The following is a 26,470-nucleotide window of genomic DNA, read 5'->3' on the forward strand; positions in this document are numbered from 1 at the left end:
AAAGGCAACAATGCTTGATAAGAAATGTACTCATTACCTTGCTCATGTAATTGTAACCCCTCTCTATGGTATTTTCACAATAAAAAACTTATTTAAAAAAAAAAGTCCGGGTGCCAGTGGCTCACACCTGTAATCCTAGCTACTCAGGAGGCTGAGATCTGAGGATCATGGTTCAAAAGCCAGCCCAAGCAGGAAAGTCTGTGGGACTTTTATCTCCAATAAACCACTAGAAAAACTAGAAGTGGCTCTGTGGCTCAAGCGGTAGAGTGCTCACCGTGAGCTAAAGAGCACCCAAGCCCAGAGTTCAAGCCCCATGACCAACAACAAAAAAAAAAAGAAAGACACTATGAGGCATCTGTTGTGAATCTAGCTGAAGCCACAGCCTTGTTCTATCACCTACTGTCAAACTCTTCAGGGAAGGATTCTACCAAAATCTCTCCTTCCCCAATGTAATCTCCACAAAGTCAATCCTGCACACTTGAACAATCATAGTCCTCAGTGTCCTTCTACTTACCAAAATTGCATTAAGAATCCATGGCTAAGGGAGGAAGGGAGGGGATGGTAGGGGGAAAACAATGGAGGGGGTAACAATGTTCAAGAGGAAGTGTACTCATTACCTCACTCATGTAACTGTAACCCTCTGTATAGTATCTTTACAATAAAAAAATTAAAAAAAAAAAAAAAAAGAATCCATGGCCTAAGCTGAGCACTAGTGACTCAACCTGTAACCCTACCTACTTAGGGATCTAAGATCTGAGGATAATGGTTTGAAGCCAGCCTGGGCAAAAAAGTCCATGAGACTCTTATCTCTAATTAACCACCAAAAAGGCGGAAATGAAGTTATTGCTTAAGTGATAGAGCATTAGTCTTGAACAAAAAAGCTCAGAGACAGCTCTCAGGCCCTGAGTTCAAGCCCTAAGATTAATATGTGTACGTGCACACATACACACACACACGCACACACACACACACACACACACACACACATATCTAACTTGAATTGAGCAGTGTCAGGTTTGCTATGGCTGTACCTGAGGTTATCTTTTACCTTCATGACTGTCTGGTGACAGATGTTTTTAGATTGCTAACAAAGGTGAGAGTGCTTCCTGTGTTGACTATTTGCATCTCTTGTCCGTGAATTGTGGCAGAGAATCTCTGTGCCTCTGAGTCATACCCATGGTGTTGCTCAAAAGTGCTTTTGTTTTATGGTAAGAAACTCAAGCCTAGGAAGGCTGCCATTCCCCAGAGCATGGAAGATCACAAGCTGCAGAGCTGGAATGGGGCCTTTCAGGGTCTTTTCCCTCCTTTTTTCATGTACAGCACTGCCTGTCCACATGGCTAAATGTGTCCATGTAGTTTTTAGGAAATTCACCACAAGGCTATCTATTTTGGTAGCACAATTAATGTTTGCCTTTGAATTCTCAATTTCTTCTACTTACCTAAGTCATTTCCCTTTCTTAACTTTGTTTTATCTCACACCAATCTTCTAGACAAAAATATGAGGGAGAGCCAGTGCTGGTGGCTCACCTGTAATCCTAGCTACTCAGGAGACTGAGATCTGAGGATCGGGTTCAAAGCCAGCCCGGGCAGGAAAGTCCATGAGACTCTTTACCTCCAATAAACCACAGAAAACTGGAAGTGGCACTGTGGCTCAAGTGGTAGAGTGCTCACCTTGAGCTGAAGAGCTCAGGTACAGCCCCCAGGCCCAGAGTTCAAGCCCCACAACTGACAAAAAAAAAAAAAAAGAAATATGAGGGAGAAATATCATAGATAATATCTTGCTTTGTCTTGGCTTCCTAGGATTGTAGGCTTTCTACATTGTTGCCAAACTTCTACTTTTTCTATCTCAAATTACATTTCAGTATAGCTTGAGTATGGCAACATTATTCAGATGCATCTCAGGTGAGTCTTCAAAACCTTCATAAAGGGATGTTTTCTAATATCTCAGGATAAGTTTCATTACATAATAAATTATATAGACTATCAAGGACTTACTTTTAAAAAGATAAATGCCATGGATATAGATCAGTACAGACATCCCTGGATCCTAGATCTTCAGTAGAAGGTGTGAATGCTGAGAATTCATCATCAGGATTTCTAGATATCTATTACACGCAAGCATCTTTCAAACTCTATTGTCCAAAATATATGTGGATGGTAATCATGGAAATGTCTCCTTCACTAGTAATCAAAGAAATAGGGTAAAGAACCCAAAAGGCCATTATTAAATCAACACATTTCTTTAAAATAGCAATGTTTGTGAGCATTGTTGAAGTGAACATTCATAAACTTCTGGAAGAAAAAGAAAAGTACAGGTTTCTGGAAAGATATAAAGCCTTAGAAAATATGTCATACCTTTGACCTAGTAATATAGTTATATATTTAACAAAAACTGAATGTTAAAGATATTAATTCCAAGAATATTTAAATATCAAAAATGTCTGGCAATTTGTGAATGACTTAATAATGGTATGGAATATTATGCCCCATTTCACATGTTTCTGAAGCTGGAGGTATAGCCTCAGTGGCAGCATACTTGGCAAACACTGAAATAAAATCTCTAATATTCATGAGTGTTCTTTGAATATGATTAACAGCATAACGCAAGTGAGCTCCTGGTCTTCACCCACACTCAAACTTGCTCCTCCTGCAGTTTCTTCATGCTTTCTATGTCATAGGCTAGAACATGAAGTTCTTTCCTGACCTGTCTCCTTCACATCTCCTTCAGCAGCAAATCCTATCACTTTTACATTTAGTAGGATTCACCCTTCTTTTTAGGTCTCTTATCAAGCATGAATTGAAAGAGCTTGAGGAGAAGAGAAAGCAATCCTGATTGCTCTTTGAATGGTTAGGGCACGAGTTCCTAAGTCAAGACCCAGGGTGTCTCCTCCGATAAGTTATCCAGCAATCTCTTGTTCCTAGAGCAGAAGCCAATGGGCCATATGGCCTTGGGAAGGCAGAGGAGCAGGGTTCAAAGTATGACCACAATGAATAGAAATAGGCAAGAGAGAAGTAGTAGGATTTCCTTTGTGGTAAACACACTGGCTGGGAAATTTGTATTTTCAGTGAGAAGCACATGTTGTACAGTAGGAAGGACCGTCATCTTGAAAGGCTATCCTGAAACAAGGTGTGTTGATGCCTACGCTAGTGTAACTTCTGAGGATATCAGACAAGGAGGGGATGCTTTATGTGCTTTGTACCCGAGTCAAGAGAGATAACTTGCAAGGCACTGGTGGGTCATACCTATAATCCTAGCTCCTCAGGAGGCTAAGATCTGAGGATCATGGTTCAAAGCCAGCGTGGGAAGGAAAGTCCATCTCCAGTAAACCACTCAGAAAACTGGAAGTGGCTGTGGCTCAAGTAGTAGAGCCTTGAGCTGAAGAGCTCAGGGACAGTGCCCAGGCCCAGAGTTCAAGCCCCATGAGCAACAAAAAAAGAAAGAGATTGAGAGAGAGAGAGAGAGAGAGAGAGAGAGAGAGAGAGAGATTGAGAGAGAGAGGGAGAGAGAGAGAACTCCCATTGTAAAAGAGGAAATAAAAGTTCTTCTGCCAGGGCTCACGCCTATAATCCTAACTACCCAGGAGCCTGAGGTCAGAGCACCTATTCGAAGCCAGCTGGGCAAGCAGATTCATGAGACTCTCATCTCCAGTAAACTTCTCAGAAAAAGCTGGAAGTGGCTCTGTGGCTCAAGTGGTAGAGTGCTAGCCTCGAGCAAAAGAATTGCTCAGAGACAACACCCAGTTCCTGAGTTCAAGCTCTAGGACTGGCAAAAATTGTCATAACCCCAATGGTTTGTCTGTATCTTCATGTATAGATAGGTGGAAAGATTTGTGAGAATTAGGAAGCTCACGATAGCAGATTGGTTAAGGAATAATTAATTCATAAAAGGCCTGATCTTTATATTACTAAGGAACAAGGTTGCATGCATTCCAGAGGGCTGAGGTGGTTGAGTATGTGCTTATGAACCATCCAGCCATACTTTTAAGTTCAGTGATTACAGAAAAGTTAGAGACTTGCTGAGTGGTCAGCCAGGATTTCTTTCCCTGGGGAGTTTGGAATGGCCAACAGTCTATCAGAACTAAAGGATTTGCTCCCTGGGACAACTCACAATTGTTAACTCTCTGGAAAACCCCATTGTCCTTCCTAAAAGAAAACAAAGATGGCTGTAGTCAGTCTTAGATTCTTTCTTTTTTTTTTTTTTGGTCGGCCGTAGGGCTTGAACTCTGGGCCTGGACGCTGTCCCTCAGCTCTTCAGCTCAAGGCGAGTGCTCTACCACTTGAGCTACAGTGCCACTTCCGGTTTCCTGGTGGTTTATTGGAGACAGGAGTCTCACGGTCTCTCCTGCCCGGGCTGGCTTTGAACCGAGATCCTCAGATCTCAGCCTCCTGAGTAGCTAGGATTACAGGCGTGAGCCACCAGTGCCCAGCTCAGTCTTAGATTCTATATTACCTCTAGAACACACACACACACACACACACACACACACACACACACACACACATGTACACGCACATGCAGAAATTAAAAAAAAATCTACTCTGGACACCGGTGGCTCACGCCTATAGTTCTAGCTACTCAGGAAGCTGAGATCTGAGGATCACGGTTCAAAGCCAGTCCAGGCAGGAAAGTCCGTGAGACTTTTATCTCCAATTAACACCCAGAAAACCAGAGGTGGCACTGTGGCTCAAGTGGTAGAGCTCTAGCCTTGAGCTGAAGAGTGTAGGGACAGCGCCCAGGCCCAGAGTTCAAGACTGACAAAAAAGAAAAAAAAAAAAAAAAGACAAAAAAAAAAACAAAAGAAAAAAACCATCCACATCTACAGCAAAAGCAGAATGACAAACAGGGTAGATCCTTGAAGTTGTGGTTGAGGAATCCGCTCTCAGTAAATCTCTGAGACAGAACAGTCCATGTATACTGATATTCCCAGAGGAAGGCAAAAACAACACTGTGAAAGCAGGGTATATAGCTACATCTGTAAAATAAGCCACCTCAGAAGGCACAGGAGATTTTTTTTAAGTGTTTTGTTCTGGTGAGGGAATGTTCTGTTTATGACTCCAACATCCTGAGAAAATTTATAGCCCCAGCCACTGGGGGGTTTAAATGGGAGCCAGGATCCTACCTTTAAAGACTTCTCCACTAAGTCATTTTTCTACCATGTTTTTGACTGTTTTAGATCTCCTTTAGTTACTGTTCAAGTTTGTGTAGAAATTCAAATAAGTCATTCTGAACTTTGATATATTCAGCCAAATAATCCTAGTGTCACCAAATGAAGGGTGAGTTCCCTCAACTTCCCAGTTTCTATGCAAAAATCATAAGTTCTTGAGATTCGCATGTGAAAAGCGTTTCTAAAGTATCTTACAAAAAAGGAATTGTACAAGATGAAAGTTTTGATCAAGGATTTATTTTAGTGTAAGGGATAAAGTAGAAAGATATGAAAAAGAAACATTTCCTACTCCCCATTATAAAATGAGTGTAAGGACTCCAAATGGTGGTGGGTTTTTGTTTTGTTTTGTTTTGTTTTAATTTGTTTTGTGCCCATCCTGGGGCTTGACCTCAGGGCCAGGTTCTGTCCCTGAACCTCTTTTGCTCAAGTTAGTGCTCTACTAGTTGAGCCAGGGCTCCACTTTGGCTCTTTTGGGCAGCTTATTAGAGAAAAGAGCCCCATAGATGTTTCTACCTGGGCTGGCTTCAAACTGCAACCCTTGGATTTCAGCCTCCTGAATAACTAGGATTATAGACATGAGCCACTGGCACCTAGTCAAGTTGTGGTTTTATCTGTGTTCTTTATACCTCAACCAGGTTTGCAGTTCTCAGAAGATAGAAAGGTTTGGAGTGATCTTTCTCAGGGCCTAATCCTTGTGAACAAAGAAAGAAATATCTGGGAATGTTTTCATGGGGTTTATTGTAATCACCAAAAACTGGAAACAAGCTACAAGTCTTTCAGTGAGTGAACAAATAAACTGTGGTGCTTCTAGCCACCTACCATTAATTGGAATACTACTCAGAAGTGAAAAAAAAACTATTAATCCCTGCGGTTATTCAGATGAAAGTCAAAAACACTGGACTAAGGAGGGAAAAAACCAAATACAAAAGGTTATTATATGGTTCCGTTTATACAACATTCATAAAATGATAAAATTATAATGATGGAGAACAGATCTGTGGTTCCCAGAGGTAGTTGAAGGGAGGTTTTGTTGTTGTTGTTGGTTTTGTTGTTGTTGTTGTGGGTTTTTGTTTGTTTTGTTTGTATCAGAGCCTCTAACTAAGGTTTTTCTGGCTCAAGGTTGATGCTCTACAACTTGAGCCACATCTCAATTTCTGGCTTTTTGTTGGTTAATCAGAGACAAGAGTCTTGCAGATTTGTCTCCCCAGGCTGGCTTCAAACCTCCCAATCCTCAGATTGAGCCACTAACACCTGGCTTTGAACAGTTTGGTATCCTAGTAGAGTGGCCATAACTTGTGATAAACTTCATAGAAAGTGGTGAAAAACAAGTAAGGTCTGTATTTTAATAAGATGCCATTGTCAATTTCCTGATTTTAATAATCTTTACAAGCCAACAAACTTTACAACTTGCGGGGGGGGGGGGGGGGGGAGGAAGGAGTTGGGGAGATAGGGAGGGAAGGGATGGTAGGGGGAAAACAAAAGAGGGGGTAACAATGCTCGATAGGAAATATGTTACCTTACTCATGTAACTGTAACCCCTCTGTACATATCTTTACAATAAAAAAATTTTAAATAATGATCTTTACAAGCCAGGTGCTGGTGGCTCACATCTGTAATCCTAGCTACTCAGGAGGCTGAGATCTGAGGATCTGAGATTTGAGGATTGCGATTCAAAGCCAGACCAGACAGGAAAGGCCTAGGCAGGAAAGTCCGTGAGATTCTTTTCTCCAGTAAACCACCAGAAAACCTGAACTGGTGCTGTGGCTCAAGAGGTAGAGCACTAGCCTTGAGCTGAAGAGCTGAGAGACAGCACCCAGGCCCAGATTTCAAGCCACTGACCAACAAATCATCATCATCATCATCATCATCATCATCATCATCATCATCATCATCATCATCATCTTTATATGTTATGAGGGAAGCTAGGCAACAATGCATAGGAATTCTTCTGTTTGAACTGTGAGTCTAAAATTATTTCAACATTAAAAGTTCAATGGGGGAAAATGAAGGAAGGGGTGACATTGACCAAGAAGCATTGTACTCATAACCCGACTTATGGTATTATGACTCCTTTCTATAACTACTTAATAATAACAATAAATAAAAATAAAAGTTACAAAAAATTTAGAGGGATGCAGACTGGAAGTGTGGCTCTAGTGATAGACACCCCCGCCCCCCACCCCAGCCCATCAAGCACAAGGCCTGAGGCCAAACCCCAGGACCACCAAAAAATAAAATAAATCCTCTTTAAAATTATTTACTGTATGCTGTTTATAAATGCTATAGTTTTACTTATTATAACTTTTATTTGGAAATTAGGTTATTATTTTTCCTATAGTATTGTTACCAGTGTTTTATATTATTATAAATATACTATACACATAAGAAACAATCCTTTGGTGGATTTCTTCCTAGGATAAAAGCAGTCCAGCGGTCCTTGATGTGGCTTTGTCTACCTTTCTAGCAGTATCTCCTACCGCAACAGGTATTCTGGGTGAGCTTTTGCAGGCCTCCCACCTCCTCATACGTCTCCCTAACCTTGGTCCTCAATTCACACTCTGCCTCTTCTGTGAGCCTGGCCTGAATAAGCAGCAGCATGGCTCCAACAGTGTCTAAGAGCGGATCATAGTATGATTTCCTTCGGTAATTTTGTTCAGTTGAACAGCTCCCACTGTTCTTGGGTTCCTGCAGGAGCCTCAGTCCCTCCTTTGGACCCAAACCTGGCACAGTGCCTGAAACTCAACATTGTGTGAGAGGAGCACCTGCTCCATAAATGGTGATGGGTGAGTGACTGACCAAATGGGTTGGAGCCTCTGCAGAGTCCTTGGTCATCAGTATTGTTTATTCCTCCCTGTCCTAATACACTAATTTTCCATAAAACTAAAGGTCAGAAGGAGTTCTGATTAGCCACAGCTAAACAGTGCAGCACATGAATATTTAAAACAGCACTTTCCAAATGATCAGCTTAGCTAAGATTTTATTACATTATCATTTTCCCTGTTTCTTCTTCTCACATTTGACAAAGTGGTTTAAGCAGCTGAGGGAGATCATAAGATTGTACCTCTGAGCTTCTCTGCTCAGATAAAAGAAGTAGAACTTTCTTAGGGTAGTAGGCAATGGACTCAAAAGAGAATGGGGGATGTAAAGCTGAAGAGCTCAAGCCTGTATTTCAATCTGTCTCTTCAAATTTTAACTAAAGTGGCTGCCATGCAGGCAACCACTCTGGTCTCCCTGAAACTTTGCACAGACACAATGGCCTGATGATATACTCCTGATTTCTTAGCATCCTCATGAGCAAACAATCTGGAACTCCCAAATTGTCTACAGATCTAGCGTCTGTCCCCATTCTCCAACAACACGATGATTCACTGTTTCATCATGCCCTATTGTACAATCCAATGACCATTTCTCCATGTAATGTCTGGTAGCATTAACAAGGCAGATGTCCTCCTCTGGATCCTGGCCCTTCCCTTGGCTCCCTGGACCTCACCTACCACTCTCCACCTTCTCTTCTTTGATTATGTGCCCTAACATTCTTCTAAGACTTAGTCATGGGTCTCATACTCACTTTTTCAAATAACAGTAATAGTAAACATGTTCCCAGTGTTCCCAGTTCCCCAGTTTCTCTTCACTGCTGACCTCCTGACATCTTTGCAAGCCTAAAGTAGGTACCAGATACCCTGATAAACCCCCTTCCTGTTGAGCCCTCACTCATCCTTTGCATGCTGCAGAGAGCATGAAAGACAAATGTATGTGCCCTGTTGAGCACTTCTAGTTTTCTGATCCCTTATTTTATGGGAGACTTTTAATCTGGCTAGTCAAACAAAGGCTCCTTAAAGACAAGACACCCAGGCCTTAAAATGGTACTGCGGCTTCAGGGTACCCCACAGACCATTTAGTATGTGTGTTAGTGGTTAGCAGATACTTGCCAGTTAAAGCAACCATGCAGTAACTTCAAAAGAAATATAACCCAAGCATCAGTGACTCATGGCTGTAAGCCTACTCAAGAGGTTTAGAACTGATGATTGGTGTTTAAAGCCATCCCTGGTAGAAAACTCTGTGAGACTCATTTCAGCAAAAGCTGAAAATGGGCACTTTCTGTAGCCATGGCTGAACACAGAGGAAAAAAAAAAAACCTGACCTGCTAAATGTCAGTGGGAACCATTTCCCCAGCACTGCCCAAAAGGAGCCCACCCCCTCTAGAGCTCACACCTGGTCCAGAGACTGGAATGCAGCTCCCCACCCTGGGAATTAGACACTGGTCCAGGACTCTGGTGGAGACAATTTCCTGCAACACCTTATGGTAGCCTGCCCCCTCCTGGGCTCATACCTGATGCAGAGACTGGAATGCAACTCCCCACCACGTGGAAAGTAGATGCCGGTCCAGGACGTCCCCATATCACACAGTGACTAGGCCCCCTCTGGGACTCAAACAAGGTCCAGGCAACAGAATGCTGCTTCCTAACTCACTGGAAGTAGACACCAGTCCAGGACTCAGGCACATGACCTCCCCACTACCACTAGTGGGCATCTGTCTACTCTAGACTCAGGTCCAGACCAGAACAGTAGACTTCTGTGCAGGTACCTCATGATGGGAACCTGCCACTGGGCCTAAACCCAGGCTAGGACACCCAGCCCACCACAGAGGCCTAACAACTGGCCAGGACCCATTACACTGTTTGTACCACCTTGAGGTGAAAGCTGCTAAACACAAAGTCAGAGATCCATCCAGTGAGTCACACCCTACCACTACTAACTTAATACGTCCCCAACAGTCCCTGAACCCAATTGCATAAATTACAATGAAAGATTACGAAACTCATGAACAATCAAGACAACATACCAAATTCAAAAGCCAACAGCAGTCCAGGGAAGGACCTTGTGAGAGTGAAGAAAAAGTGATAGAGGACAAAAGGACCATTAAAGCAATGATGATACAATTAGCCTATGAAATGACAGTGCATATCCAAAAACAAATAGAAGAATATAAGGAGGAAATGACCAAGAATATACAGGTCACCCAAAAAGACATGGGGAGGGAGATAGAAACACTATATACCTGATTAAAAGATGAAATTAACACCCTATGAACTGATATCAACAAACATTTTGGAAGCATGAAAGTCTCAATTTCCCTATTGCAGATCACAGTTGAAAGCATAAGCAACAGACTAAGCAAAATAGGAAATAGGGTATCCAGAGCTGAGGATAAAACACAGGAATTAGAACCAAAAAAATCAAAAGTATGGAAAAAACACTCAGAACATCCCAAAGAGAAATCCAAGATTGGCAGATTCAGCCAAAAGATTAACTCTGCAAATAGTCGGAATAGATGAAGGAGAAGAATTCAAAACTGAAGGCACTGAAAAGCATTCAACTTTTAACAGAAAACATCCCCAAACTTTAGAGAGAATCTCCACATATAACATTCCTAGAAGACAGGACCCAAAAAGAAATACTTCTACATACATCATAGTGAAAACTCTGGACTTAAGGAATTCGTTTTTATTAGGGAATTAAATTTAAATTTAGCAAAATTAAAGAAGAAACTATATTACAATGGAAAGAAGATCAGAATTACTGCAGATCTCTCCCCATAAACTCTGAATGCCAGGAGAGACTAGAATGGTGTAATTCAAGCCCTGAAGGTCAACAACTGCCAACCCAAACTGGTGTGCCCAGTGAAACTATCATTCACAATTGACAGCAAAACTAAAACCATCCGTAACAAAAATTAAAGATATTTATGTACATATTGATATTGATATCTAGCTATACTTATATATCTAGACACACACATGCATACATGGACACTGATAAAAGTGTACCATATAACGCATGGGCGGACACATGAGGAAGGGACTTGGGAGAGAGTGGGGAAAGGGAAGGCACTAACCAAAAGGAAATGTACTCATTACCTGACTCATTTAATTACAGCCCTTCTGTACATTACCTATATAATAACAATAAAGTAATTTAAAATTTATTTTTAAAAAGCTAGATGGTGGCTGGGAATGTGGCTTAGTGGTAGAGTGCTTGCCTAACATGCATGAAGCCCTGGGTTTGATTCCTCAGTACCACATAAACAGAAAAGACTGGGAGTGGCACTGTGGCTCAAGTGGTAGACTGCTAGCCTTTAGCAGAGAGAGGCTCAAGGACAGAGTCTAGGCCCTGAGTTCAAGTCCCAGGACTGGCCAAACAAACAAAAAAAAAAAGCTAGAAACAGAAACAGAACTACAACTCCAGTGGTAAAGTACCAGCTTTGTGCAAAAAAAGCTGAGAAGGCTTCCTGGCCATAAGTTTGAGCCCTAGTACCAGCTCAAAAATTAAAGGGGGGGGAGGGTGTTCCTGGTAGGAATTCCTTGTAACGGCCAGAAGAGAAGTTTCTGGAACCTTCTGGAACCTCTCCAGTGTGAGTCCTCACTCAGGTGGGGGCTGGCCATCTCCAGTTGGGGTTAGTCCTGCAGGATAAGCCTGCAGGGTGGAGTACCAGGACAACCACAAAAAGAATGGTTGAAATGCTGGCAAGAGGACAGAGAATGCACACTGAATCTTACTAAATTTGTTCTGGATATCTTTAGGGCAGGCTTTCTGGCAGAAAGGGTAGAGGATAAATGAGCCTCCAGAAGCCAGATGCTGGTAGCCTTGGTTTGATGGTAGCTCTATAGAAGTTGGTTGGCTTAAACATGTCAGTTTGAAGACAGTACAGGCAGAAAAGTCTGTGAGACTCCATCTCTAATTAACTATAACCAGTAAAATGCCAGACTCAAGGTGTGATTCAAGTGGTAGATCAAGCTAAAGAAAGAATATAAGACCCTGAGTTCAAGCCCTGGTACCAGTATAAAAAAATTATATGTGTGTGTGTGTGTGTGTGTGTGTGTGTGTGTGTGTGTGTGTGTGTGTGTGTGTGTGTATGTATATATGTATGTGTATATATATATATATACACATACACACACATATATATATATATAAATATATATATATATAAAACAGCATTTAAAGAACTTAAAGATACCCCAAGGAAAACTTTGAGGTTTTCTAGGACCTCTCTATTGGCCATATGGGTGAGCCTAATAAAAGGGATTCATTTTAGCAGTGAGAAGTAGTTCTCTTTACTATGGTCCTGGGTTTCCCTTTAGCCTTTGAATTATGGTCAGCAAGAACAATATACCCAGGCCTCCCCCAAGGACAACTTCTAAACAGTGGCTACAGGGGTGTGGCTATATTTCCCAGGCTGGAATGAGGGTAACCCACAGAGTCCAGATAGTGTTTAGCAGAATATACCAACACACAGTGTCTGGGACTGCAGTAAGGCTCAGGATCTTGGGAAGAGCAATATAACATGAAGGAGTTGGGAGAATGGAATCCTGGAGAAGCTCTGGGCCCTACCTGTCCCTACAATTGTCCGTGCTGGATCTGCTGGAGTAGGTGCATACTGTCCCAGCCAACCCTGGAACTACCCATTGGCTCCTTTCTACTTTGACTGCTTCAACTTTAAGCCTCTCTATGAGTCGAGTCCTTGCTTGGCCATTAGAAGAAGGTGATTGGCTGAGTGACCAGGGCTTTGTGACCCGCTAGCAGGGCTCTTCCAGGCCCTCAGAACTCTCCATCCCTGCCTGCATATATTGCCTGCACACAACTCCAGGACAGCCTGGATGTGTGAGCCAAGGGGGCAAGGGGTAGCAATTTTGCAGAGTTTCCAAACAGGTGACTTCAGCCCTCCTGGGCCTGGGCAGGAAAGGGTAGCCCAGTGAAGATGGGCATAGCTCCACACTGGGAGCAGAAAGGTTTTGGCAGACTCCACAGAGCTCACTCTCCTCTGGTCCCACAGTGTCTGTTCCAGTTTTCCTGGAAGGTATGGTGGTATCTATTAAGTAGATATATGGGAAATCTGCATTGGGGAAGGATCGTAGTTAGATACTCCACTTCAGAAAATCCAGGTGGCTGTCCCTCGACACAGGGCAGAGAAAAGTGCATTTCTGCAGTCTGTCTTCCTTCTGAATTGGCCTATCTGTGGTCTCAGAGTTCAAAGATGGCTCTGTACTGGGAGCCTTCTTCTCAAATATATACCTTTGGGTTTTCACTGTTGGATAGTAATGCTGATAACACTTGGCAAACACTGGGCACCAAGCTCTATGCTCAAGGCTTTGTACAGTCATTCACTTGGTTCTTACAACTGTTTTATGAGATGGGAGCTGTCACTGGTCCCATTATTTAGCTGTGGAATCCAAGTCCTAAAATCAAACAGGACATGATAGGACTTGAATTTGAACCCAGGTGGTCTCATTAGAGATTCAGGGTTATCAAAGCATAGACTTTGGAGATGGCTGGTTTGCATGCCAGTCACTACCTATAGTAATAGAAAATGTGTGTCTTTCATAGCCATCCTGGGAAGAGATGAGATCTACAAGGAATTTTCTAGAGACCATCAGAACAGGGCTGAATGTAGGGTAAAAAGACCACTGGCGCCATGTACCAGTGGCTTATACCTATAATTCTAACTACTCAGGAGGCTGAGATCTGAGAATAGAGGTTCAAAGCCACCCTGGGGAGACAAATCCAAGACACTCATCTCCAATTAATTAACCATCAAAAAGCTGAACGTAGCCAGGTGACAGTGGCTCAACCCTCACTACTCAAGGGGCTGAGATCTGAGGATCGAGATTCAAAGCCAGCCAGGTCAGAAAAGTCCCCTTGAAACTCTTATCTCCAGTTAACCACTCAAAAAACAAAAATCCAGAAGTAGAGCTGGGGCTCAAAGTGGTAGAGTGCTGTCCTTTAGAAAAATAGCTCAAGGACTGCACCCAGACCCTGAGTTCAAGCCCATGACAGACAAAACAAAACAAAACAACAAAAACTTGAAAGTGCCAGGTGCTGGGAACTCATGCCTGTAATCCTAGCTGCTTAGAAGACTGACATTGAGGATGGTAGTTCGAAGCCTGCCCAGTTAAAAAAGTCCATGAGACTTTATCTCCAGTTAACCACGAAAAATTTGGAAGGAGAACTATGGCTCAAAGTGATATAGCACTAACCTTGAACAAAAAAGTTCAGGAACAGTACCCAGGCCCTTAGTTCAAGCCCCATGACTGACCAAAAAAAAATGCTGAAAGTGCACCAGGAACTGGTGGTCATACCTGTAATCCTGGCTACTCAGGAGATTGAGATCTTGGAATTGTGGTTTGAAGTTAGCTCAGGCAGAAAAATCTGTGAGACTCTTATCTCCAAAAAAAGCCAGAAGTGGTGTGGTGGCTCAATGGGTAGAGAAAATGAAGCTAAGGGACACCTAGCCCCTGAGTTCAAGCCCCAGGCCCTGTACCTGGAAGTAGAAATATGGATCAAGTGGTAGAGTTCTGAGAATTAAGAAAGATTGAGGATCCTGAATTATTTTCAATACATATCTGTAGAGAGAGATTTTCACTGAAGATTTAAAAACACAAAGGCAAAATTAAATGTAGGCTGGTAATATTAAGAATTGAGTGTGAGATTTCAGAGGTATTCAGACTCACTGACCATCTTTATAATTTCAGAATAGAAGTTCCTAAGATAAGTGCATCTGGGGCATCTGGGAAAGGTGATTGGTCTCTAGAAATGCTTCTGGCCTTTGGATATCAAGATTTGGGCTTGATGAACATTTTTCAAGGCTTCAGTATGCAACTGACCAGTAGCTCACCTTCAACAAGAACTGTAAATGTGCCAAGACCCTAGGATTCTGGCATAAGAAATGACTAAGCAAAGACACCAGATTAAATGTCCTAAAGTTTATATTGTGTGGGATTATTGGGGCTTGAACTTAGGGCCTCATACTCTCATTTGGCTTTTTACTCAGGCTGTCACTCTTATCACTTGAGCCACATCTCCACTTCCAGCTTTTTGCTGGTTAGAGATAAGAGTCTCACTGACTGGCTTCAGGCTTCCTAGCTAGGATTATAAGCATGAGCCACCAGTGCCTGGATCACCCTCCTAGACTTTTTCTTCCCCCATCTCTAGACATGGTAGTCTTACCAGGAGTCAATACCCTGAAAAACAGACTTTTCCCAAGTCTTGATCTGGTCTATCTGGAGAGGCACAGCCCCATTTGAGGGGTGACATGCTATAACTTAGTCAGGATGTGGCTTTTCCAGACAGTCACTATGTGTCAAAGATGGTGGTGGAAAGACAGGGTTAGAAGACCCAGCTATTACTGCTCTTGAGACAGAGCTGCCCTCTCCGGCTGTTACCTTCTATTCTCCCTCAGAGGTAAAGAGCTCTTGTACAAATGTGTTATCACTGTTTTCTTGGACTGTCTCTGCTGTTACTGAGGCAGGTGGTCACAGTGAACCAGATGCTTGGGCAAATACTTCATGTCCCAGCAGCTGGTCTGCTTTGTGTCCAGGCCTATGTCATCCACATCAAAGGCCATCCAAAGTTGGACTGTCTGACAAATTCAACTACGGTTTAAGGGAAAGGGAGCTGGTTTCGTTCAGTTCAGCCCTAGAGCAGGACCCCTCCTCCCTTCCCCATCCCCTCCATCCCCCCCCCACGCTCATGCAGCTAGTGCTGGGCCAGCTCTGAGAGGACAGGCACGCCACGCTAGGCCCTTCCCTGAGACCAAATTTTCATGGACACTGGCTTCCTCTTTGGGGGCTAGATCCAAGTTCAGAGACTCTCTGTTTTCTAAATTGAGCCAGGGAAAGATGATATGGGGATGGGGGAGGCAGTTAAAGGAATCTTTGCTCAGAACCTGGGTGCCACCTGCTGGCCATATTTAGTTCCAGGCATAGTGCCAAAATTCAAGAGGAAAATTAAAAGGGCTCCCCGCCTTCCTCCGCTTGGTGAGGGGCAAGGAAACAGGAAGGCTGATTTCTTCCTGGAGCCCAGGCACATGTAATGGAGGATTCTTGCCGACACCCCTGGATACTTTTGGCTGAGTCATCCTGAGCCAAGATGCCCCCAGCCAGGGCAGAAAGCAGCCCAAATGTGGGTTCTAGTGTTGACTGCCCACTCATCCAAAAGCTCCATGGAAATGGCAGCATGCTTAATTACTGGGTCCCAAGAAGAACCATTTTCTCAGTTTCCTTTTACCGTCACTGTTACTACTTACCCTGTCACAGGCAAGATGAGAGGTATGGAAAAATACCCTCCTATCATCAGGCACCACCGAATCGGGAGTGTCTAGGCAAGCTGAGAAGACCTGAACATTTTAAAGTGGCCATGTAGTTCTTGATGACTTCTGACAGGAAGGTCTTCAATTGTATTTTAAATTCTAGGGAAAGTGGAGAATTTTTCTTGGTACCAAGAAGAAGAGGGGGATTGGATGTGGTAGTAGATACCTGTAATCTCAGCTACTCAGTATAAGACCGTACCTAAAAAACAAACTAAAACAAAAGGCTTGGAATGTGGATCCAGTAGTAGAGTCCTTGCCTGGCAAGTATGAAGTCCTAAGTACAATCCATTTTCCCTGCTAGTTCCTTAGATGATGCCCCTGGAAGCTCAGAAACACCCTTTTAGCTCCAGTGTCTGCCCTTCCCTTCTGCCAACATGGTCAGACAGTTGCTCTTCACTAAAAATTGGTCAAAGATGACTTCAGGGGGATCTGTGCTCAGGTGACAGAGCAAGAGAGGTGTAGGACATGCATCCCACACAGGGTTCAGGGGAAGGTCCCTGGAGAGGATGCTGAAGCCAAGCCCTATGGGGTGGGAGCAGAGAAGATACTAAGAGGAGAAAATGTGAGATGTCATTCAGCCATCAGTGACTCTAGCTTTACTGAACACCTTGCCTATGACAGGGCCTGGGAGCCCAGGCACTTCCTGATAAGGAGGCAGGCAAAGAACCAAGTCTGAGGCTCAGTGCAAGGGTTGGAATGTAGGACGGCAGGCTCAAAGCCACTGTGCAAGTCAAAATTACCCTGGAAAACCTCTGAAACTGCCAGTTTCTAAGTCTTCAGAAGCTCCCAAGATAATCATTTTTGTTTTTCTTGGCTTTTGATCCCTGCCTGGGATTCCAGGCAGTAAAGGATAAGGCTGATTTTTTAAATGGATGAAGAACTAGAAACAAATTTTTAACGCGTATTTGTTTTGCTAAAGGCTGGCAGTCTTGAATTTTCTTTGTTGTTGTTTTGTGCCAGTCCTGGGTCTCAAGGCTGGTATTCTACCGCTTGAGCCACAGCTTCACTTCTCCACTTTTTGCCGGTTAATTGAAGGAAGGAGCTTCTCAGTTTGTCAAACCAAGATCAAACCAAGACTCTCGAGTCTCAGTCTCCTGAGTAGTGAGGATTATAAGCATAAGCCACTGACACCTGGTAATAACAGGATTTCTCTCTCACAATTCTTATTGTAAGAAAAAGTTCTTTTTTTTTTTTTGGTCCGGTCGTGGGGCCTGAACTCTGGGCCTGGACGCTGCCCCTCAGCTCTTCTGCTCAAGGCTAGCGCTGTACCACTTGAGCCACAGTGCCAGTTCCAGCTTTTTTCTTTTTGCTTATGTGGTGCTGAGGAATCGAACCCAGGGCCTCAGGCATGCAAGGCAAGCGCTCTACCACTGAGCCACCTTCCCAGCCCGAAAAAGTTCTTTTAAGGGCTTAAGCATGGCTCAGGTAGAGCACCCGCCTAGCCAAGTGCAACCCCCTGTACTCCAAGACCCTAGTACTGAAAAAAAAAAGTTCACGATAGAGGCATGAGAGGAGCCAACCCAGCACATGGTGAGCTGAGTTTCCTCTCTAAATCAGTGCAGTCCACCCCTGCCTGGGTACAGACCCTGTAGGCATCTTGGTCAAAGGCAGATCCTGATTCAGCAGGTCTGCAGTAGGTATGAGAATAAAATATCTCACAAGCTGACTCCCATACTACACCAGTGCTGCGGGTCCGGTGGTATTTGTGAATCTCTGAAGCAGTGAAGGAATCAACTTGGGGTGGCAGCAACTTTCCAGACAGGGCAAATGGGGAGCTCTAGCCTCTAACTGGAAGAAAAAGTGGGCAATAAGGCTAGAGGTATGGGCTCTGTTTAGAATTGGATATGTGTTGGGGGAGGGTGGCATTTAGAGCCAGCTGCTGCCAGGTGCTGGTGGCCCACGCCTGTAATCATAGCTACTCAGGAGGCTAGATCTGAGGATTGTACTTTAAAGCCAGCCCAGGAAGGAAAATCCATGACTCTTATCTCCAATTAACCACTCAAAAGCTAGAAGTAAAACTGTGGCTGAAGTGGTAGAGCACTAGTCTTGTTCACAAAAGCTCAGGAACAGCAGCCATGCCCTGAGTTCAAGCCCCAGGATTTGTGGCGGGGCAGGGGAGAGTGTCAGTTGCTTATAGGGGACCAGAAAGAGTGTGGGGCATGTTTTCACTTCACAAAACACTGCAGATTAAGCCTGGGGAGATATTCTTCGCTCTAGAAGTAGGAGCTCCACAATTCTGGGAATACATAGTCCCTTTGCTGTCTGTTTTCTCCATTTCTGATGAAGATCAAGTCACCGAAATCACTTGCTCTTCTCTAACAGTGACAAGCAACAGCGAACAGCTGGCCTCTGTGTGAGTTGGTGGATGGGGTGGGCAGCAGCCATGCCTGCCGGTCAGAGGGGAGCATCTCTGCTCAGTGCCAGCTGTTGTGTGACTACAGGAACGTAGGCCCCCAAAGATGCCAGAAATCCCAAAGGGTGAAGTTTCCCAACTTCAAATTTTTGGACACCAAGTCAAAAATGTTTCCAACCCTGTGAGTGCTAAGACTGCTAGGCAAATTCGGCCACAGATGCCTTGTTTATGACTGCGGGCTTGAAGCTGGAGCACAAGTGGCTGGACCTGCTGTTAGATAGATTCTGACCACAGCAGTGTTGGGATACACAGGGGAGGGAAGGGACTGCAGGCCAAAAGGGCTTGGGAAAGGTTTTTTGTGGCTCTGGCTACAGAAAAAGTATCTAGGAGCCCCCAAGTAAATGAAAAGCCTCGCATACTGAGGAAGGAGGGTTGAGGCGCACAGGGGCTCAGATGATGCCCTAAAGTGAGTTTTTAGCTCACTTAGGGGCTGTTGGGGCATTTGATGCAAAAATAAATACGGAAGCTGAACCGTATTTTGTGAGAAGGTTCTGGACAAATGAAATTTCGTTGTCTTTGGGTCAGCCAGGAGGCCAACAGGCCACAAAAATGGGGAATCTGAAGTCAGAGGAGAGGCAGAAGTGTTAGCTGGCTTCCTTGAACATAAATCTGGTTAGGTTATACTATCTGCTTAAAACCTCCATGGCTTCCCTTTGACTAAATAGAAATTCCAGGCTCCTCTTCGTGGTAAACAAAACCCTCCCAGGTCTGTGCCTGCCAACCTCATCACACTATGCCCCAAAACGGAAATATGATGCTCAGAATTCCCCAACAACCCAGAGTTCTCGGAATAAGCCATCCTTTGCTCTTGCTAGTCCTTCAGCCTGCAGTGCCCTTCTACCCCATCCTTTTATGTGTCTGGAAAATTCCTATTCTTGTTAAGCTCCAACATCTCTGCTCTAATGCCTTCACGGAGCCTGCCAAACCGAAGAGCTCACACCCTTGTTTGTGCCATCCTTGAATTTTTATGTGCTTTTATGTCCATCCTTCCCTACTGAGTGGATTTGCCTGTCTGAACTCCTTAATGTCAGGGACCATACTAGTTACCCTTGTATCACCTGCTCCTCACACGTGCCAGGTGCTTAAATGTTTTAAAAATGGAGTCGTTGGGACGTGGTAGCACTTGCAAGGCTGAAAGATAGTCAAGAGTTCAAAACTAGCCTCTTATAGTGAATTCTAGGCTAATTTGAGATTCTATTTTTAAAAAATGAAATAAATGGTGAATGAATGAATGAATGAATATGCCCCCCTTTTGTAGCAAGGTAACCAAGAAGTAGGGCTCCAGGCCTCACTGGCTCCTCTCCTAGCAGCTGGAAAACCCCATGAGGCCCTGTCTGACCTCGCCTCTCCTCTCTTTGCAGCTGGGGTATGGCCGTCAATGTGTACTCCACATCTGTGACCAGTGAAAATCTGAGTCGCCATGATATGCTTGCGTGGGTCAATGACTCCCTGCACCTCAACTACACCAAGATAGAACAGCTCTGTTCAGGTAGGAGGCTGGGATTGGGAGTGGCCCTGTTGGAGGGAAAGGGAGAGTAGGAAGGCAGAATAGCACAGCAGGCTTGTAGCTTGTGATTAGCATAAAGAGAGAGCTCTGGAGGCCCACCCTACTCGCTCACCCAGCTCTTTTGCTGCTGCAGCCTTGGGCAAGTTACTACAGCTCTCTAGGTCTCAGATTTCTGTCTACATAGTGAGATACTATCACCTGTCTAGCTAAGTGGCCAATAGGCTTCACCTACATATAGTGTTGATGATGATAATACGAGATATGCATCAATAAGTAGCCATTGTGGGCCAGGATGCCCGCTTAGCACCCGCCTAGCACCACCCAAGAATAAGTAAGTAAATGGACAGTAACAATTGCATTTATTCCTGGAAGACTGGGGGGAACCTTTCTAAACTGGAGTATTAGCCCCAGCCTTTGGACAGAGAGGGAAAAGAGGGGCCCAGGATTGTTAGGACAAGACAACAGAGGACTGAAGTAGTAGAAGATGACCTCCACCATTCTTCTCTGTAGGGGCAGCCTACTGCCAGTTCATGGACATGCTCTTCCCTGGCTGTGTGCATTTGAGGAAGGTCAAGTTCCAAGCCAAACTAGAACATGAATACATCCACAACTTCAAGGTGCTGCAAGCAGCTTTCAAGAAGATGGGTGTTGACAAAGTAGGTGTCTGTTCCCCCAGGGGTCTCTGAGGAGCTGTGTGCCCCTGGGGAAGAAGATGGCCCACCAGCCAGGGTGACAAGGGCTGCTTGGGTCATTTCAACATGCAACTCTCTACCCCCTGACTCTCCACAGTTGAAGGCACAGTGGAAAACACTCCAGCACCTGACATCACGCCATGATGACTTTCCTTTCCCTTTCTCCTCTATGGACCCCAACCCCAGATATCAAGGCTCTGTGTATTCTGCTCTGTTATATCTCTCCATAGGGTTCAAGAAAAGTCTCTTTGCTCACCCATGCCTTGACTACCCCAGGACTGTGGGCTACCTCCCTACAAAATTCTTCCTATAGGAAAGGGAGGCCTCTGGGTCCCTGGTCAGACCTCCGGCCTACCTATCTGCTTGTGGTGCCATGGGAGAGGGAGAGGGGGTGGAAAAGATGGATAGCCTTGGGGCTGGCTTTCCTGAGAGCTGGGCCTGCTCACCCAGGAAGCCAGCCCCACACCACAGGTGGTTAAAATGTTCTGCTTATGTGGTCTATTTCAGATCATTCCTGTAGAGAAATTAGTGAAAGGAAAATTCCAAGATAATTTTGAGTTTATTCAGTGGTTTAAGAAATTCTTTGACGCAAACTATGATGGGAAGGATTACAACCCTCTGCTGGCGCGGCAGGGCCAGGACGCAGCGCCGCCTCCTAACCCAGGTGATCAGATCTTCAACAAATCCAAGAAACTCATTGGCACAGCAGGTAATGTGCCCGAGCTGGGGGAGGGAGTTTGGGGGGCCGGGCCGGCAGAGCTTCATAGCCAGGAGTGCCCCCCTGGGCTACCGGCCCGGCCCTGCCAGCCTGGAGGAGACTGTTATCACGGAGTTCAGATGACGTCGCCTGCTGCCCACTTAGATGAGGGAGTCCCAGAAGGGGATGAGAGGGCTTCAAAAATTGCTCTGAAAGGAGAGCCACCTGCACCCATGGTGGCAGCCGACCGTAAGAGCCCAGGGCACTCTGTTTCTGAGGGTGTGCTGACATGTTTGCTTCAAGATCATGAGGCAGCAAGCTGGCATGATTCCTCCTCCAAGTCCATCAGGCCAAGGGCCTGGTGCCAGCACCACAGCCCTTGCTCACCCCTGCCCTCTGGAAGCAGGAGTTTACGAAGCTTGATCCTATCTGCCCCTTCCCAAAGCCCCGTAGCCCAAAGTCCCCGAGAGATGACTTTCTAGAAATCACTTTGTTGGCGTGCTAGAGGGTGTGGGGGAAATGTGGCAGAGCTTTGGGTAACAAGGCTGGAAAGGGAAAGAGAAGAAAAGCAGCTCCAGCCCGCATCTGACCCGTCATAGCAGAACTGCCTCCTCTGTTTGCGCTGCTGTTCCGCCTGGGCCTGTCCTCACCGACCGCTTGCTTTGCATTAGAAGCAGCTGTGCTGTCTAGCAAGTGCAGCAATAGAGAGCGAGTTGCCACAGCATGTGGGCTGTGCTGAGGAGGAGCCGGTGGCCACCATTGCTCAGATACCCATGTAGCCCAGCAGAGGGCGACAGAGCCCCTCCTAAGATAGGCCCCCGGGGGGCTGGCGGGGGGGGGGGGGGGGGGGGGGGGGGGGGGGGGGGGGGGTCACTGAGAGTGGCTTTGGACCTGGGCTTTTCTGTAAGGGGAAACCTTGGGCCAGCTCCTTTCCCTCAGGTTCTGGCCATAAGTATAAGAGAGCCCTGACCCCTTCCAAACCCTACTTTCCCAAATCTGCCATCCCAGTGTCTCGCATCGCAGTGTGCCTGCCCCAGGCCAGCTTGCCTTGCCCCCCAGCCCCTCACCCTTCCTTTACTTTCTAGTGGCCCCTGTGCTCCCAGGCTTGCCAAAGGCTGCCCAGTTGCTGTAATATTGTATGTGGCTAAGGCTTGAGGCCTAGATGTAGATGACCTTCCCCAGGGGGAGTGCCTGCCTATCGCATGGGCCTGCACCCCCACCCCCACCCCCAGTCCTCACACCAGGCTGACTCCTGCTATGGCTTCACCTGACTCTTCTCCTCTGGGCAGTTCCACAGAGGACGTCCCCCACAGGCCCCAAGAACATGCAGACCTCTGGCCGACTGAGCAATGTGGCCCCACCCTGTATCCTCCGGAAGAATCCCCCATCAGCACGAAATGGCGGCCATGAGACGGATGCCCAGATTCTTGAACTCAATCAGCAGGTGAGTGGGTTGGTTAAAAGTAGCTGAGATCTTCCGGGCATAAAGGCTAGGCCCTACGGAGTGACCAGGGATAAGAGGCAGGCAGGCAGGCAGGCAGGCAGGCAGAGGAGGCGCGGGACAGCTGCTTTAAACACTGCCTTCTGCCTGAGCAGCTCCTGGATTTGAAGCTGACAGTGGATGGGCTGGAGAAGGAACGTGACTTCTACTTCAGCAAGCTTCGTGACATTGAGCTCATCTGCCAAGAACATGAAAGTGAAAACAGCCCTGTTATCTCGGGCATCATTGGCATTCTCTATGCCACTGAGGTGAGCCTCCCCATCCCACCCCAAGCCTGCTGGCTCCTCCCAAACTTTGGCCCTGCATCAAGACCAGAAACACAGTAGGACTGGAGAGTTGGACTGGAGAATATTTACAGCTGATGACATCACCAGTACAGGGTACCATTCAGCTGTCTCCAGGAGGGTATTTCTTTGTGAGAGAGTGTTCGTCCTGGGGCTTAAACTAGTCCCTTAGCTTTAGTGCTCAAGGCTAGTGCTCTATCACTTGAGCCAGAGCTCTGCTTCAAGCTTGTCAGTGCTTTTAATTTGGAGATAAGAGTCCCAAAGACTTATCTGCCCCAGCCGGCTTTGAACCACAATGCTCAGATCTTAGCCTCCTGAGTAGCTAGGACTACAGGTGTGAGCCACTGGTGCCTGGCACCAGGAAGGTATTCAGAAAAAAAATCTCCCCAGCAGAAGAGAACACTCAACTCAGTTTTCCAAGCCCACCCACCAGGGTCTTGGGCTAATGACAAAAATTATTTTGAAATCATCCTCAAAGTAATGGCCAGCAGAATTTACTTAGTGCAGGAAGACACAGCAGGGAAAAAGAAAAGGAAAGAGCAGGCAGAAGATAGGAGCTAAGGCTCAGTGGGTGACCTTGGACTCTATTGTTTATGCTCCAAAGCTGGGCTTGGGTTTCAGTTCAAAACTGGCCGCCTAGCAATATGGTTACCTAATAATTTCCCCATTATCCTGTTTGGGTCATATTCACCCAAGCACGGAGATAATGGATCTGAGTAGCCCCTTACAATCAAAGCGTCTTGAGACACAGGTACTTGTTCATTGTGGTCTTTTTCGGGGGTGAAGGGGAGGGGGCGGTAATTCTTCCTGGCCACAGATGTATTTTTTTTTAAAAAGCCCTTTCTGCCTGAGACCCAGTTACTTACCTAAAGGCAGTGGATCTCATTTAACATCTAAGAGAGAAGAGAGGGTGGTAGAAGGAATTTAGGTCTGCTCCTTGTTAAATAGTTGACTCAGATCTTTGCTGTTCTGGTCATTTTTCAGTCTGAGTTTCTGGTTCTGTCACAACTCCTGAGTCTAGATATCATTTTTTGTTTTGTTTTGTTTTGTTTTTGCTCTGTCGTGGGGCTTGAACTCTAGGCCTGGGCTCTGTCCCTGAGCTTTTCAGCTCAAGGCCAGTGCTCTACCACTTGAGTCACAAGCCCTACTTCCAGTTTTCAGGTGGTTAATTGGAGATAAGAGTCTCACAGACTTTCCTGCTTGGGCTGGCTTTGAACCGTGATCCTCAGATCTCAGCCTCCTGAGTAGCAAGGATTACAGGCATGAGCCAATGGCACCAGGCTTTATTTGGGGGGAGGGTTGTTTGTTTGTTTGTTTAAATAATGTCTGTTTTCTAATTTCCCTGTCACCTTGCCTCACTACCCTGCCTTGCAGTATTAGCAGGGAAAGAAGGACTGGAACTCTGGGCTCCTGGGCACTTGGCCCTTGCTTCTAGGCCACCTATGGAAGCTGATACTCCCATCCTGGCCTTGGCCCACTCTTTCCCTCTCCTTCCCCTATCCAGGAGGGATTTGCACCCCCTGAGGATGATGAGATTGAAGAACAGCAACAGGAAGACCAGGACGAGTACTGAGGGCGGCTTGACTGCGCGGCTCCCCGTGCCTCCCCTCCCCATGCCACCCCCACATTATAATCCTTTCCTTACAGCCAGTTTGGCCTGCGGGTGCTTTGTGTCAGTGCCCCAGCATGGGGGAGCCGGGCAAGCAGGGCTTGGGAGGTTTGGGGCAGGTGAGCAAGCAGAGGCCCATCCAGGTCCTCCAAGTGGCACTGGCCCAGGGGGAAAGGACCCTTGCCCTCTCCCCGCCCCTATTTATTTCCGTTGTCTCTATGCTATGTCGGCCAACACTTCCCAGGGTGCTGCTGCCACCCGACAGCCAGCAGCTGTATATTTGACAAAGTCATTGGTATATTTTTACTTACTGGATTGTCCTTGCACTTTACCCGTTCTTTTCCAGGGCTGACAGCAGGGCTGGGGCAGCGTGCCTGGCTTGGCTCCCCTCTCCCCAGGGCCAAGGCCAGGGCAGGACTCAGTGATTCTTATTTATTTTGTCTTTTGACTTCCTACTAGTTGAGGGGAGGGCTGATGTCAGGAGAGGGAGAGGGGCTGAGGAGGCGGTGCTATGGGTGTGGGGGCCAGAGAGAAGGCGGGGAGCAAGGGACAGAAATGACCTCCTGGCACTAGGCTCACCCCCTACCCCAGCACCAAGGCCCCAGCACTGCCCCAAGGCCCCAACAGCTCCCTCCTGAAGCCTGATTTACACCACACAGATTCTGCCTGGCCCCCCACTGTCCGTCTGCCCCCATTGCCCACCTCCAACCCCTGCCCCTCAGGCACCAGCCTACATATGTGTCCACTTTTATTTAAATAAACTTGTGTGGTAAAAAGTCTATGGTATGTCTCCCTTGACTGAACCACAGCTGAGAGTCAGGGTTGGTCACTTCTGTCCTTTCCTGCTCCAGAAGGGATGGCTATACAGGAGAGCCTTGCCGCCATCAGAAGCCACCTATAGCACTGGACTTGCCTAGAGCTAACTCAACCCCGGTGACAAGAGTCTAAAGGAAGGCAAAGGAGCCCACTTCCTGAGGAGGAACGGAGTCAAGACCTGTGACGGGTCAGTGGCAGCCTGGAAAGTAGCTGTGGGGCTATGGAGTGCCTGGTGGAGAGTGCTCAGTTCCAGCACCTCTGGGCCAGTTGCACTGTATGATGATCCCCACCCACTGTCACAGCAGCATTGCAGCTGGGGACAAGGACTCACATGACAGACTGGGAGGGTTCAGAAAACAAGCAGCCATGAGCACTGAGGCCCAGAGGGCACAATCAATCTTTCTTTCTCTCTTTGTTGTTTTTTCTGTTTGTTTGTTTGGGGGGTTTTGGTCATAGGGCTTGAACTCTGGTCCTGGGTGCTGCTCTCTCTCTCTCTCTCTCTCTCTCCTGGCCTTGTGTACACCAGACATTCTACCAATGAGCTACACCTCATCCCCTGAGTGGTTGTTATCTAAGAACAAGTTCCAGTGGAAAAAGCAAGTCAGAAAAGCTGCCTCATCCACACAGCCCACATTCCCAG

General features: G+C 46.0%; 1 protein-coding gene across 2 annotated transcripts in view; it reads left to right on the forward strand.

Annotated features, from left to right (window-relative positions):
• Mapre3 (microtubule associated protein RP/EB family member 3) overlaps nucleotides 1–25,793 on the forward strand; it is a 55,987-nt gene extending 30,194 nt beyond the window's left edge. The window contains exons 2-7 of one of the 2 annotated variants that reach the window (XM_042696783.1): nucleotides 20,086–20,213; nucleotides 20,742–20,887; nucleotides 21,431–21,632; nucleotides 22,910–23,064; nucleotides 23,217–23,369; nucleotides 24,910–25,793. In XM_042696783.1, the coding sequence (XP_042552717.1) occupies nucleotides 20,093–20,213; nucleotides 20,742–20,887; nucleotides 21,431–21,632; nucleotides 22,910–23,064; nucleotides 23,217–23,369; nucleotides 24,910–24,978 (846 nt within the window). In that variant the 5' untranslated portion in view covers nucleotides 20,086–20,092 and the 3' untranslated portion in view covers nucleotides 24,979–25,793. Of the gene's footprint in view, nucleotides 1–20,085; nucleotides 20,214–20,741; nucleotides 20,888–21,430; nucleotides 21,633–22,909; nucleotides 23,065–23,216; nucleotides 23,370–24,909 lie in introns of those variants that run through there. The other variant, XM_042696781.1, reaches the window with a different exon arrangement.
• The last annotated feature ends 677 nt before the right edge of the window (nucleotides 25,794–26,470 follow it).

The sequence above is a fragment of the Dipodomys spectabilis genome, unplaced genomic scaffold (genome assembly GCF_019054845.1).
Source record: "Dipodomys spectabilis isolate Male_0828 unplaced genomic scaffold, ASM1905484v1 ptg000210l, whole genome shotgun sequence".
NCBI lineage: Eukaryota > Metazoa > Chordata > Mammalia > Rodentia > Heteromyidae > Dipodomys > Dipodomys spectabilis.